Source organism: Amblyomma maculatum, chromosome 4 (genome assembly GCF_055883805.1).
Source record: "Amblyomma maculatum isolate TAMU_Amacu chromosome 4, ASM5588380v1, whole genome shotgun sequence".
NCBI lineage: Eukaryota > Metazoa > Arthropoda > Arachnida > Ixodida > Ixodidae > Amblyomma > Amblyomma maculatum.
This window is the reverse complement of record NC_139347.1, coordinates 167261912-167277209: the sequence shown is the minus strand read 5'-3', so window position 1 is coordinate 167277209 and position 15298 is coordinate 167261912. Positions and strand designations below refer to the sequence as shown.

Below are 15298 nucleotides of genomic sequence, written 5' to 3'. Positions count from 1 at the left end.
GGAAACCAGACACCAAGATCTCGGCCGGACCGACCAGCCTAAAGCCCGCAGCGTGGACAAAGGAATGGACCAAGCATTCCCCCTGCTTGTAAGCCAAGGCACCTACGCACAGGTGAGCAGTGCAGCCATTATGGCGCCTTCCACTCCTCTGGAAAAGCAGCTGGCAGCAGAAAACAAACTTCTGAGAGAGCAGTTGGCTTACATGATGAAAAGAAAAGAAACCCTCGAGAAGGAGAGCGTCACGAGAGCGTCAGTTCCTACATCAAAAGAAATGGCAAGTCCTAAACCTCCCCTAGCTACTGGTGTTCTTAACACGTGTGTCGTAAACGCGACTGTGCCACAAGATATGGAGGTTGAATCATCCAATACCTTAAAAGGTCCGGCACCTTCGGACAGTGAGCCAGAAGTCGTACCTAAAAAACTTGCGGAAATCTCCCCTCAGGGAACCCCCAGGAACCAACCAGGGACGAGCAGGGCATCAAAGCCAAAAAAACCTTTGGAAAGCTCCCCTGAGGGAACCCCTCTAGAACCAACCAGGGACGAGGACATCAGGAAACTCGAAGCTAAAATTAATGCCAACACAACTGACCATCACGCCAGACTCAATGCCTTAAACAAAAGTCTCACTGATAGGGATGCAATTAGCAGCGCCCGTATGAACACACATGATTTTTTGGATTGTAAAACGTTTATTGCCGACAGTCTGAAGGGCATATAGACCCCTCGCCTAAACGACGGCCAGAAGGTCTTGGCTCCTGGCGGCGTCTTCGGCCAGTTGGACGACTTTTGTTTGAGTCTCCGAATCGGAGCTGATTAGGAGAGCCTCCCATTGTTCAAGTGACTTTATTTTTTGTCCCTCCAGGGGGGCAAAAGGGCATTTCCAGAGAATATGGTTGAGATCCGCTTTGGCCTTACATTGCTTACACTCGTTTGAATATTGTCCCGGATAATAACGACTACACATAACCGGGTTCGGAAACATATAAGTTTGGAGACGGCGCCAAGAGGTGGCTTGACCCTTTGTCAATGATTTATCAGCGGCGGGGTACTTCGTTCGATTAAGCCTATAATGTTGTGTGATCTCTCTGTAACACACAAGACGATCCCTGTCTGCGAAGCCCTCGGTATGGCCACAGGCTCGGAGAGCAAGACCTCGAGCCAGTTCGTGAGCAGCTGCATTTCCAGCCAGGGATGCGTGTGCAGGTGTCCAGACTATGCGAATTTTGCGGTCGTCCCTTGCAGTCCACAGGATTCCGTTCGTCAGAGGTGAGACCCTCCCCTTGGCAAAGTTCATCACTGCTACCTTTGAGTCACGGACTATCGTTGACGCATCCGTGCCCACTATTGCAAGTGCGATGGCGGCTTCTTCTGCAATTTCGGGACTGCCCGTCGTGATCGAGGCGACGGCTCGGAGATAAGTCTCGGCGCTAGCTACCGCTATCACCATTCTCCCCTTCCCGCAATTAGCTGCGTCCACGTAGGCCACATCTTCTATCGGATAGTTTTTGAAACATTTGCCGAGGGCTTCAGCCCGTTTCTCTCTGCAATCCTTGTGGTGGACGGGATGCATGTTTTTCGGCAGTGGTGGAATCATCAGCCTATCGCGCACGCTCTTAAGCATGTCCACTTTCGGACCTCGCTGACTCTCGTAATTTATTCCTAGTTTCGCTAGGATTTTCCTGCCTGTAACGCTTCCCGACAGCCTTTCGTACTGCGAGATTGTCACGCCTTCCACAATTTCATCCAGTGTGTTGTGAAGACCTAGTTCTAAACGTTTTGCGGTGGGGGTCCGAATTGGTAAACCCAGCGCCTTCTTGACACTTCTGCGAATGATCCCTTCCAGCTTGGACTTCTCCGCAGCCTTCAGATTAAGGAAAGGAGCTACGTAAGCAATCTTACTTATTACAAAGGCTTGAACTAATCTGATTAGATTCGTTTCTTTCATGCCATAGCGCCTATTTGCGATTCTGCGGATGAGCCGCAAAGTCTGTGGCGCGCATATTTCCAACTTTTTTATTCTTTCTCCATTGAAACCGTTGTTTTGAATGTACATCCCTAAGACTCTAATCCTGTCCACCGTCGGGATATCGAGTCACTGAGCATTAAGAGATATCCGCGGGGGATCCGACCGTGATTTCTGTCGTGTTTCGTAGGGGGAACAGCAGACGAAGGCCCGGTGGGTTGGTAACCGAAGGTAGTTTATTCTATCACAGCTTGTAGTGGAATGCGGCCCGGTTCCCAAACGACGTGGCTTATCTTATAGCCAACTCTCGCGATAATCGCGCCACCGCTATCGCGCTATCGCTATAGCCGCGATTACACAACACTCCTCCCCTTTTATTTAAAGGGTGCAATTGTATCCTTATAAAATAGTTAAAAGCGAGCTTCGTATCGCTCGGGTGGACGTCGTTTTCTTAATGGGTAGCGCCTCCCGGGAGCTGACGTCTCAGATGTATGAGCGGGACCCGGAAGGACCTCGGGAGACTGTTCGGGCCCCGGCTCATCCGAAGCTGGCTGATCACCCGTCGTGCTTGAAGGGAAGACCAGGAACCCCTGCATGCAGTCTGTGTCGGTAGACGTTGTCACCGTAGGGCTTGAATTATCCAGCAGCTGGTCGAGGTGCTGACGCCAGATGAACTTGCCTCGGGGTGTGGCCACCATGACTTCGTAGGAGACTGGTCCAGTCTTCTCTAATACAGTCCCACGAGCCCACTTCGGCGAGCCTCTGTAATTTCGAACTAAAACACTTTCATTAATGCCAAAACTGTCCCTCTTGCTTTTACGCTTCTGCATCTGGGTGAACTGCTTGTGCATCACCTTTCCCTCCACTGTAGGCTTGATTGCGTCCAGCCTAGTACGCAATCTTCTACCTATCAATAGGTTAGCTGGAGCCTCTCCCTTCTTAGGATGGGGCGTATTTCGGTACGCCAGCAAAAAGTTGTGAAGTGTGTTTTCGACAGACTCACCAGGAGATGCCTTGCGTAGTGCAGACTTCAACATTTGCACGAAACGTTCTGCCACACCATTTGTGCTTGGGTGGTGAGGGGCGCTCACGACATGTCTGGCTCCGATGTTCCGCATGAATGCCTTGAACTCATCGGAAACCAGTTGTGGTCCATTGTCAGACACTACCGTCTCCGGTATTTCGAATCTGCAGAAAAGTTCACGTAAGCAAGCAACAGTACGTTCGGACGTTGTGCTCCGCATGACAAACACTTCTGGCCACTTTGAGTGGGCATCTACTACCACTAGAAACATTGTTCCTCTGAAAGGCCCCGCGAAGTCCAGATGAATACGCCTCCACGGCGCGGTCGGCCATGCCCAAGGATGCAGAGGTGCTTTACATGGATCAATCCGTTCTTCTTGGCACGCTTAACAACTTCGTACCTTTGTTTCCAATTCCTTGCTCCGCACGATGCCGGGATGACCTTGGTGCAGTTCTTCGAGCACTGACTCTCGTAGGGAAGACGGGATCACAACCCTCATTCCATACATGAGGCACCCTTGATGCACACTGAGCTGCAACTGTCTGTCAAAAAATTGCTTTAGGCTCGCATCTCGTAAGTGCAGTGGCCAGCCTATACTTGTACACTGGAGCACTTTGCAAAGCAACGGATCACGTGATGTAGCTCGCGCGATCTCTTTGGCAGATACAGGCATCGACTCCAGGCGCAACGCATAGAACGATTCCTCGCCTTCGGACGTGCCGTCCTCCTGGCTGTTAAGAGGGAACCTTGAAAAAAAATCTGCTTCTGCGTTGTCACTGGACTTTTTGTACACAGGCGAGTATTTGTAAGCAGCCAAAGTGACAGCCCATCGCTGCAAACGTGCTGCCGCAATCGGCCGAATGCCTGCCTTTTGCCCCAGTATCGCTTGTAACTGCCTTGTGGTCCGTAATCAACGTGAAACATCTTCCATAGATGTAGCAATAAAATTTTTGATGGCAAAAATAATGGCAAGCGCTTCCTTTTCTAGTTGACTGTACTTTTTCTCGGCGTCAGTTAATGTGCGTGACGCATTAGCGACCGGGCGGGAGCTTCCATTTTCTGCAACATGAGAAAGTACTGCCCCCACGCCGTACTGGGAAGGGTCACATGCCACTTGCAAAGGTTTATCTGGGTCGTAATGCGCCAGCACAGAGGATGCCGTCAACGCATTCTTGATTTCCTCGAAAGCCACTTGACACGATTCATCCCAACGCCATGGCTCGCCGCAACGCAGCAGTTTGTGAAGAGGGCTAGCAAGAGCGGACAATCGTTGAACAAACTTTCCGTAGTAATTCACGATGCCCAGAAACGACTCTGCTTGCAAGTGGGCGCAGAAGCTTTTACTAGCGCTTCTATCTTCTCTGGCGTTGTACTGACTCCTGCTGCGCTGATAACATGACCCAGATACCGCAGTTCTTTTTGAAAGAACGAACACTTTTCTTTTTTTACTCGAACCCCGCGCTCCATCAACCGCTTTAGGACCGCTTCGAGATTGGCAAAATGCTCATCCGGCGTCCTGCCTGTGATGAGAACATCATCCAAATAGCAGCTGACACCTTTCAAGTCTTTCATCATTGTGTCCATAATTCTTTGAAAAATGGAAGGTGCCGATGAAACTCCGAACGGCAGCCTGTTAACGACAAAAAGCCCTTTCTGGGTATTAAGAGTCAAGTATTTTCTTGAAGACTCCGACATTACTACCTGCCGATACGCTCGATTGAGGTCAATCTTAGAAAACTCTTAGCCCCCTGCGAGCGCTGCAAACAACTCGTCGACTCTCGGGAGTGGGTACCGGTCAGTTTCAAGACAAGGATTTAGGGTAGACTTGTAATCTCTGCATAGCCTTATGCTACCGTCTTTCTTTACTACTGGTACCACCGGTGTGGCATAGTCACTCGTCGCGACTGGTGAAATTACTCCCATGCCTTCCAAATTCTTAAGCTCTGCCTCGACTGCAGGTTGCAATGCAAAGGGCACACTTCTTGCCTTTAGAAATTTCGGCACACTATCTTCCTTTAGTGCCAATTCTGCTCTTTCTCCTGAAATCTTCCCCAGGTCGTCCTTAAACAAACTCTGGTACCTGTCTAGAAGCGTGCGTAATCTGCCGCTTTGACTTAAACATGCAGAAACATCTGACCTTGAAATGGCGTCGAGCTCAAAATTACGGGTCCAGTCGAGTCGGATGGCTTGCAACCATTGTCGACCCAGCAGAGGGAGTCCCTTTTCTCTCGTGATGTAAAGAGGCAGCTGGGCCCTCTGTTCTCCATACTGCACGGCAACGTGAGCAACTCCGACAGGCTCAACGATGACTTCCTGGAACGTCTTTAGCTTAAGCGTCGTTGCCATGACCTTATTCGAGGGAAACATCTGACGAAACTGGTGCAAAGGCATGACGGACACAGTAGCCCCACTATCCAGCTCCATTTCCAAAGGTACACCTTGCACGTTAATCAAAACTTTTATCGGTTCCAGGCCAGGCGAAACAAATTTCCTTCATGTTAACAGACGCTTGACCGGGAATTAACACCTTCACCGAGCTTCGCCGCTCTCCCTTTGGCTTTCGCTGCTTACTAGCTTGGCACACTCTTTGAATGTGTCCTTTCTTATCACATTTGAAACAGGTGTCTGCGATATGCGGGCATGAACGACTTGCATGCTTCGCAGACCCGCAGCGATAGGAATTCCGCTGCGTCAAACCACTTTCCCCAACCGTTTTGACCTTGTGAACGTCCGGTACGCTCATTTCAGAGGTGTGCGCTTCTGCCACGCTCTTTTTAGCCGCTTCAATGGCAAGCGTCGTTCCACAGCTTTCTGGAAAGTTAGCTTGTTATCCTCCGTGAATAACACACGCTGTATGTCTTCTCTGCGCAAACCGCAGACGAAACGGTCCCGCAGAGATTGATCTAGGGCCGCCTCAAATTCGCATGTATGCGCCAACTTGCGCAACTGAGCTAAACATTCTGAAATGGACTCAGTCTCGAGTTGCGCTCTTCTGTGAAACTTTGCGCGTTCGCTAATTACCGACGACTTTGGTGACAAGTGGTCACCTAGAAGCTTCTTTAACACGTCGAAACTTTTAGCTGACGGCAAATCAGGTGCGGTCAACGACTTGAGGAGACTATGTCTTTGGGCCTACGAGACTCAAAAAAGCATGTACCTTGTCATCCTCGGGCATACGGTTGACCAGAAGAAACGACGTCAATCGTTCCTCGTACGACGGCCAGACGCTCGTAGACTCGTCGAAAGGCTCGATATGTCCCAGTCGACCGAAGACTTGCGTCACTGAACTGCCGGATCATCCGTTGCCATGTCGGCTGGTCAGGATCCCATCCTCGTCGCCAATGTCGTGTTTCGTCGGGGGAACAGCAGACGAAGGCCCGGTGGGTTGGTAACCGAACGTAGTTTATTCCATCACAGCTTGTAGTGGAATGCGGCCCGGTGTCCGAACGACGTCGCTTATCTTATAGCCAACTCTCGCGATAATCGCGCCATCGCTATCGCTATAGCCCCGATTACACAACAATTTCCTCTTTGGTTGGTAAAAAAGCATTTCCGATTTTTGCGGGGAGCACCTAAGTCCCCTATCATTTACGTATTTTTCAACTTCTCCTATGGCCATTTGGAGTCTCCTCTATTTGACCGTCGGGTCCTTTGCCAATCCACATAGTAATGTCATCCGCATACATGCAATAACTGAGACCTTCAATCGCTGCTAGTTTGCTAGGAAGCCCGATCATGGCCACGCTGAATAGAAGCGGGGACAGTACAGATCCCTGCGAGGTCCCCTTGCTACCTAGCTCTATGTAGTCTGATTTACTTTCCCCGAAGTTAATTTGGGACGCTCTGCGGAAAGGGAATTTTTAACATAGTTGTAGGTTTTCGGGTCTACTCCCAGGAGGCTGAGATTATCCAGGATCGCCTTGTGCGTGACGTTATCGAAAGCCTTCGCCAGGTCAAGACCCAGGATGACCTTCGTGTCCCGCGTTTGTGAGTCCAGAATTTCATTTTTTAGTTGCAGCATCACGTCCTGCGCTGAGAGATGAGACCTGAATATCACCATGGAGATAGGATAAAGATGGTGGTCTTTCATGTAGTTGCTGAGACGTGTCTGCACTACATGCTCCATCAATTTCCCTGCACAGGAGGTTAGGGATATAGGCCTTAGATTCTCGATCGACAGAGGTTTCCCCGGTTTAGGAATAAGTACCACCTTAGCCGACTTCCACTGCTTAGGAATCTCACCCGCCTCCCAACATTACTGCATGCAGGCAGTGAGCGCTGTTATAAAGTTGTCTTCGAGATTTCTGAGCAATTTGTTGCTTACCCCATCAGGCCCGGGCGCTGAATTAGTATTTAACCTAGCAAGCTCTGCTCGCACTTCGGATTCAGTAATGGGTTCGTCCAAGCGATCGTTGTGTATCTCACAGTAACCATGCAGAGGTACCGACAACCTTGCCAAATCTTCAGCACAAAGATGGCCCCTCGCCAAGAAATTGAGGTATGGCAGTGGAACTGCAGGACGTTCCGCGGCAAGCGGGACAACCTGCTGCTCCACATTCAAAACTCAGCTAGCAAACCAGATGTAATGGCGCTCCAAGAAAATAGGGGACCAATCAATTTACCAGGCTACAAAGCTTTTGTACAAACAGGCGTTACGAACAAGCGGGACCAGCTCACCGCCACTTTCATTCACCGAAACATCACCGCCATAGAGCACACATTCGATGACACCGACGTCAATTACTTTGCTAGAAATTGTCCCTAGGAAAAAAGAAGATACAACGCTCTTCATCCTAAACTTGTACAGCTCACCCAAAGACGCGGGCTCAGGAATACCGCGTCTACTAGAGAAGGTACTAAAGCTCGCAGTCAGGGCGCAGTTACTGGTGGTAGGCGATTTTAACGCACGTCACACGGCATGGGGTTACAATAAAACCACGCCCGAAGGCATCAGAATCTGGGAAGCAGCCCAAGATTTTGGTTTCTCCATTCTTAACGATCCACAGGAAGTCACTAGAATAGGCAACAGCGTAAGTGCAGACACCTCTCTCGATCTAACACTAAGCAAAAACATTCGGGACGCTCGCTGGAACAACACGCAACACTCGCTAGGCAGTGACCACTACATTATCTCCGTCAAGTTCAACACAACGCCACATAAACGCCTAACCACAAAAGCCACAATTACGGACGGGAACAAATTTAGAAAACTGAGGCAACAAACCGCCCCCTCCAACATAACCGACCTTAAAGACTGGACCAGAGCATTTAATGACGTTCACAGCACCACAGCCGAAATACAATCCGCAGGTCAGGACAACACAACTACAGACGCGTGGCTACTGCACATGTGGGAGGCTCACGCTAGTTTAACTTCATCACCATCATCATCATCATCAGCCTGATTATACCCACTGCAGGGCGAAGGCCTCTCCCATATTTATCCACTTAACCCGGTTCTGTGCTAGCTGCATCCACTTGACCCCTGCGAACTTCTTAATCTCATCCGCCCACCTAACTTTCTGCCACCCCCTGCTACGCTTTCCTTCCCTTGGAATCCAGTTTGTTACCCTCAGCAACCATCGGTTATCCTCTCTTCGCACATGTCCTGCCCATGTCCATTTCTTCTTCTTAATTTCCACTAGAATGTCGGTAACTTGAGTTATTTCTCTGACCCACTCTGCACGCTTTCTATCTCTTAATGTTACCCCTACCATTTTTTCGTTCCATAGCCCTCTGGGTTGTCCTCAACTTAAGTAGAACTCTCTTGGTTAGCCTCCACGTTTCGGCCCCATAGGTGAGTACAGGCAAGATGCGGCTGTTGTATACTTTCCTCTTGAGCGATACCGGTAAGCTGCTAGTCATAATCTGCGAGTGCTTGCCAAATGCGCTCCATCCCAATCTTATTCTTCTTGTTATTTCCTTTTCATGGTCCGGATCTGCGGTTACTACCTGCCCTAAGTAGACATATTCGCCTACTACTTCCAATAATTCGCTACCTAATGTAAACTGCTGTTCCTTCCCGAGGCTGTTGAACATTACCTTAGTCTTCTGCATATTGATTTTCAAGCCTACCTTTCTACTTTTTCTGTCTAGATCATCAATCATTATTTGCAGTTCATCCCCCGAGTTGCTTAGCAAGGCAATGTCATCAGCAAATCGCAGATTACTGAGGTATTCTCCATCTACTCTTATCCCTAACTGCTCCCATTCCAAGTCTCTGAATACTTCCGCTAAACAAGCTGTGAATAGTACTGGGGAGATTGTGTCTCCTTGCCTAACACCTTTCTTTATGGGAATTTTGTTGCTTTCTTTATGCAGAACTATGGTTGCTGTGCAGCCACTATATATATCTTCTAGCACTTTCACGTACGGCTCGTCTACCCCCTGCTTTCGCAATGCCTGCATCACCGCCAAGGTTTCAACTGAGTCAAATGCTTTTTCGTAATCAATGAATGCTATGTATAGAGGCTGGTTATATTCCGAGCATTTTTCTATCACCTGATTGATGGCATGGATATGATCGATAGTAGAGTACCGTTTCCGAAACCCTACTTTACTTTGCCGTTGGAAAAAGCAGCGTTTCAACAGAACGCTGCGACGGCGCATTTCACAACTAGAGACGCAGATAGAAGCACATGCCAGCGACCTGGAGAAACAACAGTGGGGGCAAATCTGCGATGGAATGAACGGACAGCTCGGCCGTAAGAAAACCTGGCTCTTGCTCCGACACTTGCTCGACCCAACGCAAACAAAATCTGCTGCGCGGGACCACCTCGCACAAATTATACAAAAGTATGAAGGTACGGACACGGAGCTACTAAATGCACTATGTCAAATGTACCTGAACATGACACCTAGCACTAGCCTACTCCCTATGTATGGAGGACTCCCCAATAAACAGTTGGACGAGGACTTTACGGAAGCGGAGGTGTTGTACGCGACAGGACAACTCAGGACGACCTCGACGGCGGCACCAGACGGCGTCTCAAACAAAATCCTCAGGAACCTAGATATCGGCTCAGTTTCGGCCCTAACTGACCTCATGAACACCTACTGGAGGAAAGGAGAGGTACCGCAAGAATGGAGACATGCCAAAGTGACATTCATACCGAAACCAGGGAAGAAGCTTAAATAGAAAACCTAAGACCCATTTCGTTAACGTCGTTCCTAGGCAAATTAATGGAACACATCGTTTTCAGCAGGCTGCAGGGTTATGTAGAGGACAACGACCTCATTCCCACAACCATGATAGAATTCAGACCCAACCTCTCCACGCGGGATGTCATGATCCAGCTGTCGAGGGATGTTATGGATCGCAGGTACTGTCATGGAACGAGGGCAATAATTGGGCTTGATCTCTGTAAAGCCTTCGATAACGTCTCGCACGAGGCGATATTAGAAAACCTCTCGCTTTTGAATCCTGGAGAGAGAGTCTTCGGGTACGTCCGGTCCTTCCTTACGAACAGGACGGCCGAGCTCACTCTCGCCGCCATCGAGGGGCTACAGCATACGTTTTACGCGGACGACATTACCCTGTGGGTGAACAGGGGAAGTGATGCCCAAATTGAAAGTGCGCTTCAGGAAGCAGTCGACACCATTGAGACTTACGCTCTAAGGGCGGGTCTTGAATGTTCACACTCTAGGCCCGAACTCTTTGTAGTTCGAGAAGGCCCTAATCGAAAGAACAGACCTCCGCCTCCTGCAATCAGGGTACAGCTCAAAGGACTGCCAATCAAACAAGTAGACACCATCAGAATCCTAGGCATGTTCATTCAGAGTAACCACATAAATTTAGGAACATTAGATAAACTGACCACAACAGTCACCCAAACAACCAGACTAATCAAGCGAATAGCCAACAAGAGGAGGGACATGAAAGAACGCGACACCTGTCGACTCATTCAGGCTTTCGTTATCACCAGGCTAGTCTACACCCTGCCCTATCTGCACCTTTACCAAGACGAAAAGCAAAAGGTTGAATGTCTTATCCGGCAAGCTTACAAGACAGCACTAGGTCTATCGAGAAACACCTCCATCGATAGGCTCTTAGTTCTTGGAATGCACAACACACTTGATGAACTCAAGGAAGCGCATTTAATAGCACAGTACTCCAGACTGGCGCGCACCAAAGCCGGGAGGCTTGTCTTGCTGAGGCTAGGCATCAATGCCGAACCCATTGCAGACAATCCCAGCGGGATCATGAGTTTACTGATTCTGATATTGCAGCTAAGCGGATAGTCTAGAAGCAGAAAGAATGAGGAAACATGCCGAGCGTGCTCAGGAAACGGCTCAAGGCACTGAGCGTCGTCGTGAAACGGATGCCGAAGCAAAAAAGGACAAACGTGCGGCAGAAACTCCAACGGGCTGCACGACAGCAAGCGATGGAAAGGAATAGCGGGGATAAGCAGTGCTATGCACGTTCTTCGCATTTAATTAACTGTGAAAATTGGCTGCAAATTTTTTGTTTTGTAACATCAATCATTTCCGATTTTCTAAATTTCCCCGTCTAGTAAACCAGTTCTTTCGAACAAAATAGTTGAATGCAAAGGAAGGAGCTTATCAAGCCCCTCCCAAACCCGCTCCTTCCCCTGCCCCAAAGTTTATTCATATATATTCAAAGAGCAGGTTGACCCTGAATGCAAAGAGTGTGGCGTCGACGCTACTTTAGACCACAATACATGGGGGTGCACGGCCTATCCGCCACCCGCCGATTTGCTGCCAGCTCCATCTCTGGAGGAGTGGGAGGCCGTGCTGCGCTGCTCAGACCCGGCCATCCAGGCTCGGGTCACTGAGTGGGCCGAAGAGATCGCCGACAGGACGCAACTAGCGGCCATCTGGCGCGGTCAGCAATCAAACTGAACCTCTTAAAGCCGATGAAATAAATGTTTTCCCATCCAACCATCTTTGCATTCAACTATTTTGTTCGAAAGAACTGGTTTACTAGACGGGGAAATTTAGAAAATCGGAAATGATTGATGTTACAAAACAAAAAATTTGCAGCCAATTTTCACAGTTAATTAAATGCGAAGAACGTGCGTAGCACTGCTTATCCCCGCTATTCCTTTCCATCGCTTGCTGTCGTGCAGCCCGTTGGAGTTTCTGCCGCACGTTTGTTCTTTTTTGCTTCGGCATCCGTTTCACGACGACGCTCAGTGCCTTGAGCCGCTTCCTGAGCACGCTCGGCATGTTTCCTCATTCTTTCTGCTTCTAGACTATCCGCTTAGCTGCAATATCAGAATCAGTAAACTCATGATCCCGTTGCCTTCGTAAACGTTGTACTTTTGCACGTCGAGCACGGCGAGCAGTGCGAGACGGCCCGGCTTTATCCATTGCGAAGCGAACGTCGGGTTTGCTCACACCATTTTCAGAAATGAACGAAAACAGGCACAATGTACCTCTTTACAATACACTGCTCTGCGACCGAAAGGTCTGGTTTGGGATCATATGGGGAGAGAAAGAGATAGGGAAACGCCCATGAAGGCGAGCGCTAGTTAAGGCGCGGGGGTAAGCACAAGCTGCTTCACGACACTGTTAGCGGCTCGAAGCCGTGGTACTGTAGCCGAGGTGCAGGGAGCACCACGCGTGCATGTCTGCTGTCCGTGAAGGCTGAAAAGTACCTCATGTGAGGCAGACTCGGATTCGGTGAGATTCCGAAGTTGAGGACGCGCGAGCGACACACGACTTCCCCCTCCGGAGTAACACTGACGGAGTGACGGCCGCCACGTCTGCAACTGACACGCCTCACTGGGTGCAACTATGTGGCCGCTCCGCCCCCTCAGTGTTAAGTCGCGTCAGAGTCTGTGGTCGCGTGATGCGGGCGTCGCCATGTTCCCTTCCTTCTCTTATGTTCACGGAGAGACGGAAGGACAGTGGGAGAGAGAGAGAAAGCATTCTGCTGCGCGGCCGCTCCGCCTCTTTAATGCGGAGCCGCGCGACACCGCGTCGCCACTTTTTCTTTCTCTACATGAAGTTCACGAAGCGAAAGAGAGAGAGGGTAAGCGGCTTCGGACAGACATCGGCGAATTCCGTGATTTTGGCTAGTAGTGCTACGCACTAAACAAATGCCGAAGCGGATTCGAATTCAAAACTTTCTCGTGGCTATCCATCACGCAACGCCATAACTCGCCGCGGCTGTTAAACCTGCAGGAATTACTCTCTTGAGATGCTCCTTACACGTCGTCGTCAACTTTTATTGTTTCGTAGTAGATCCGAACTGGATCATATCTTATTCCCCTCTTTACACGTGCGAAGCAGTCCCAAAAATTTATAATAATGTTACAAGCGAGGTTTCAGTTCACGCAGGACGAGCGTCGAAGACTCAGCCGTGTCCACTTGCGAGTCCCATCACGAGCCGCTTCTTCGTCGACCTCATCTTCTCTTGTCTCTATTTCTGGGCGTCACACTTCCCCCGATGCAGCTGAAGCCTGCTGGGTGACTTAAACATCGTCGCGTGATCCATAAGACTTTAAAGGAATGACGTGGGCGACGGCCGCTTTTGGTGAGGCGAGCGATGCGATAATTGAGCTCGCTAAGTTTTGCAAGAACGCAAATGGTTCATTGTAGTGGCACAGCAGCTTTTCTGACAGACCCCGCTTCCTGATAGGCCGCCACAGCAAGACCAAATCTCCAGGCTGGTAAATAACGTGACGGTGGTGGGCATCGTACCGTGCTTTCGAGCGATCCTGGGACGTCAAGATGCGAAGGCGGGCAAGCCACGCGAGCTTCTTCGGCAGAGCAGATTGGGTCGGCTACCGAGGTATCTTCATCACTAGGGGCTGAAAACGGGAGGATGGTGTCCAGGGTATATCGTGGGTGGCGAGCATAGAGCAGAAAGAATGAACTAAAGCTAGGGGTCTCATGACGGGTGGAGTTGAGTAGGTAATGGGCGGTAGTACACTGTCCCAGTTTTTATGATCTGCGTCGATGAAAGCCTTTAGCAAAAGTTTACAGCCCAGATGGTTTGCTTTTAATCCGTGTAATATCACTTCTGTAATAATCGTGGAAATGCTAGTCATTGGAGAGGGTAGGCCGAAAAATCTTCTTGCCTTCAACAAGTATGTGAAAACCTGGGAATGCATTACGAGCCACATAATATCGCTCAGAAGTAGACCCCCTGGGCTGTAAATTTTTGATAAAGGCTGTGCAGGGACAGAATGTTAGTTACCGTATCGGTGGTGTGACGGGGTGAAGTTGCCCCGCTGCCACGCTTGGACGCTTGTAACGCTAACACTGGGTGCAGCTGGCGACGTACCGCTTAGTTGTTGTTCGCATTTTTGGCCAATAGATGTGCTCCTGAGTGTGGTGGAGCGTTCTTGAAGTTCCAAGACTAGGGTCGTCGTGCATGGCCTGTAATATAGGATGGCATAGGCTTCTCGGAACAACCAGAAGGAAGTGGGGACCTGTCCAGGAATAGCTTTTCTTGCAGAGCAGGCGATCAACACACAATATCGGTGTCCACCTGACCGATCTTGAGCCGCTGCGAAGATAGATTCCAAGGTGGGATCTCTTTGTATTACTTCTATAAACGTGAAGATGTCAGGAAAAATCGTTGATACCGACGCGACGCAGTTCTCAAAATCATAGGCGTCAGACTCCGTCGTAGGAAGAGGAAGGCAAGAAAGACAGTCTGCATCAGAGTGCTTACGGCCAGGTTCGTATGCGACTGTAAAGTCATACTCTTGCAACCGTAGGGCCCATCGTGCAAGGCAGCCACATGGGTCCTTGAGATTAACTAACCAGCAGAGGGCATGGTAATCTGTGACGAACGCAAACAGTCGTTCATAAAGATACGACCGAAAACGTTGTATGGCGAAAACGGCAGCGAGGCATTCCTGTTCAGTGACAGTATAACTGCACTACGGCTTACTAGGGAGCGACTCGCGTACGCCCCGGCGTGCTCCTTGCTGTCACAGTGCTGGACAAGAACTGCGCCAATTCCAACACCACTTGAGTCGGTATCCACGTCCGTGAGCTCTGAAAGATCGAAGTGGCGGAGCACAGGTTGCGACGTACGAAGAAATTTCAAGTGGCGGAAGGCTGAATCGCACTCAGGTGTCCACTCGGAAGCTACATCTTTATGAAGGAGGCTTGTCAGGGGGTGTACGATATCAGCAAAGAAGTGAATAAAACGGTGAAAATACTTAAAAAAAACTAGAAAACTCCGTAATGCTTTGGCGGAATAGAGTGGCTTGAAAGAGGCAACCGCTGCTGCCTTTGCGGCATCAGGTCTGACGCCGTTTTTATCGACGAGATGTCCGAGAATTAGCGCTTGGAATGCGCCTAAACGACACTTCTTTGAGTTCAGCGCG

General features: G+C 49.7%; 1 protein-coding gene and 1 pseudogene across 1 annotated transcript; one reads left to right on the top strand and one right to left on the bottom strand.

The window, feature by feature from the left end:
* The window catches only part of LOC146193441 (uncharacterized), a 78869-nt pseudogene that overhangs the window by 8301 nt on the left and 55270 nt on the right, over nucleotides 1-15298 (top strand).
* LOC146193442 (uncharacterized) lies at nucleotides 728-1978 on the bottom strand. The gene has a single exon (XM_084602752.1). The coding sequence runs from the start codon at nucleotides 1943-1945 to the stop codon at nucleotides 728-730; it is 1218 nt and encodes a 405-aa protein (XP_084458878.1). The 5' UTR covers nucleotides 1946-1978.

Excerpts from the sequence above, each read along its gene's own strand:
- LOC146193442 (XM_084602752.1), bottom strand. The coding sequence starts at position 1,945 with ATGAAAGAAACGAATCTAATCAGATTAGTTCAAGCCTTTGTAATAAGT.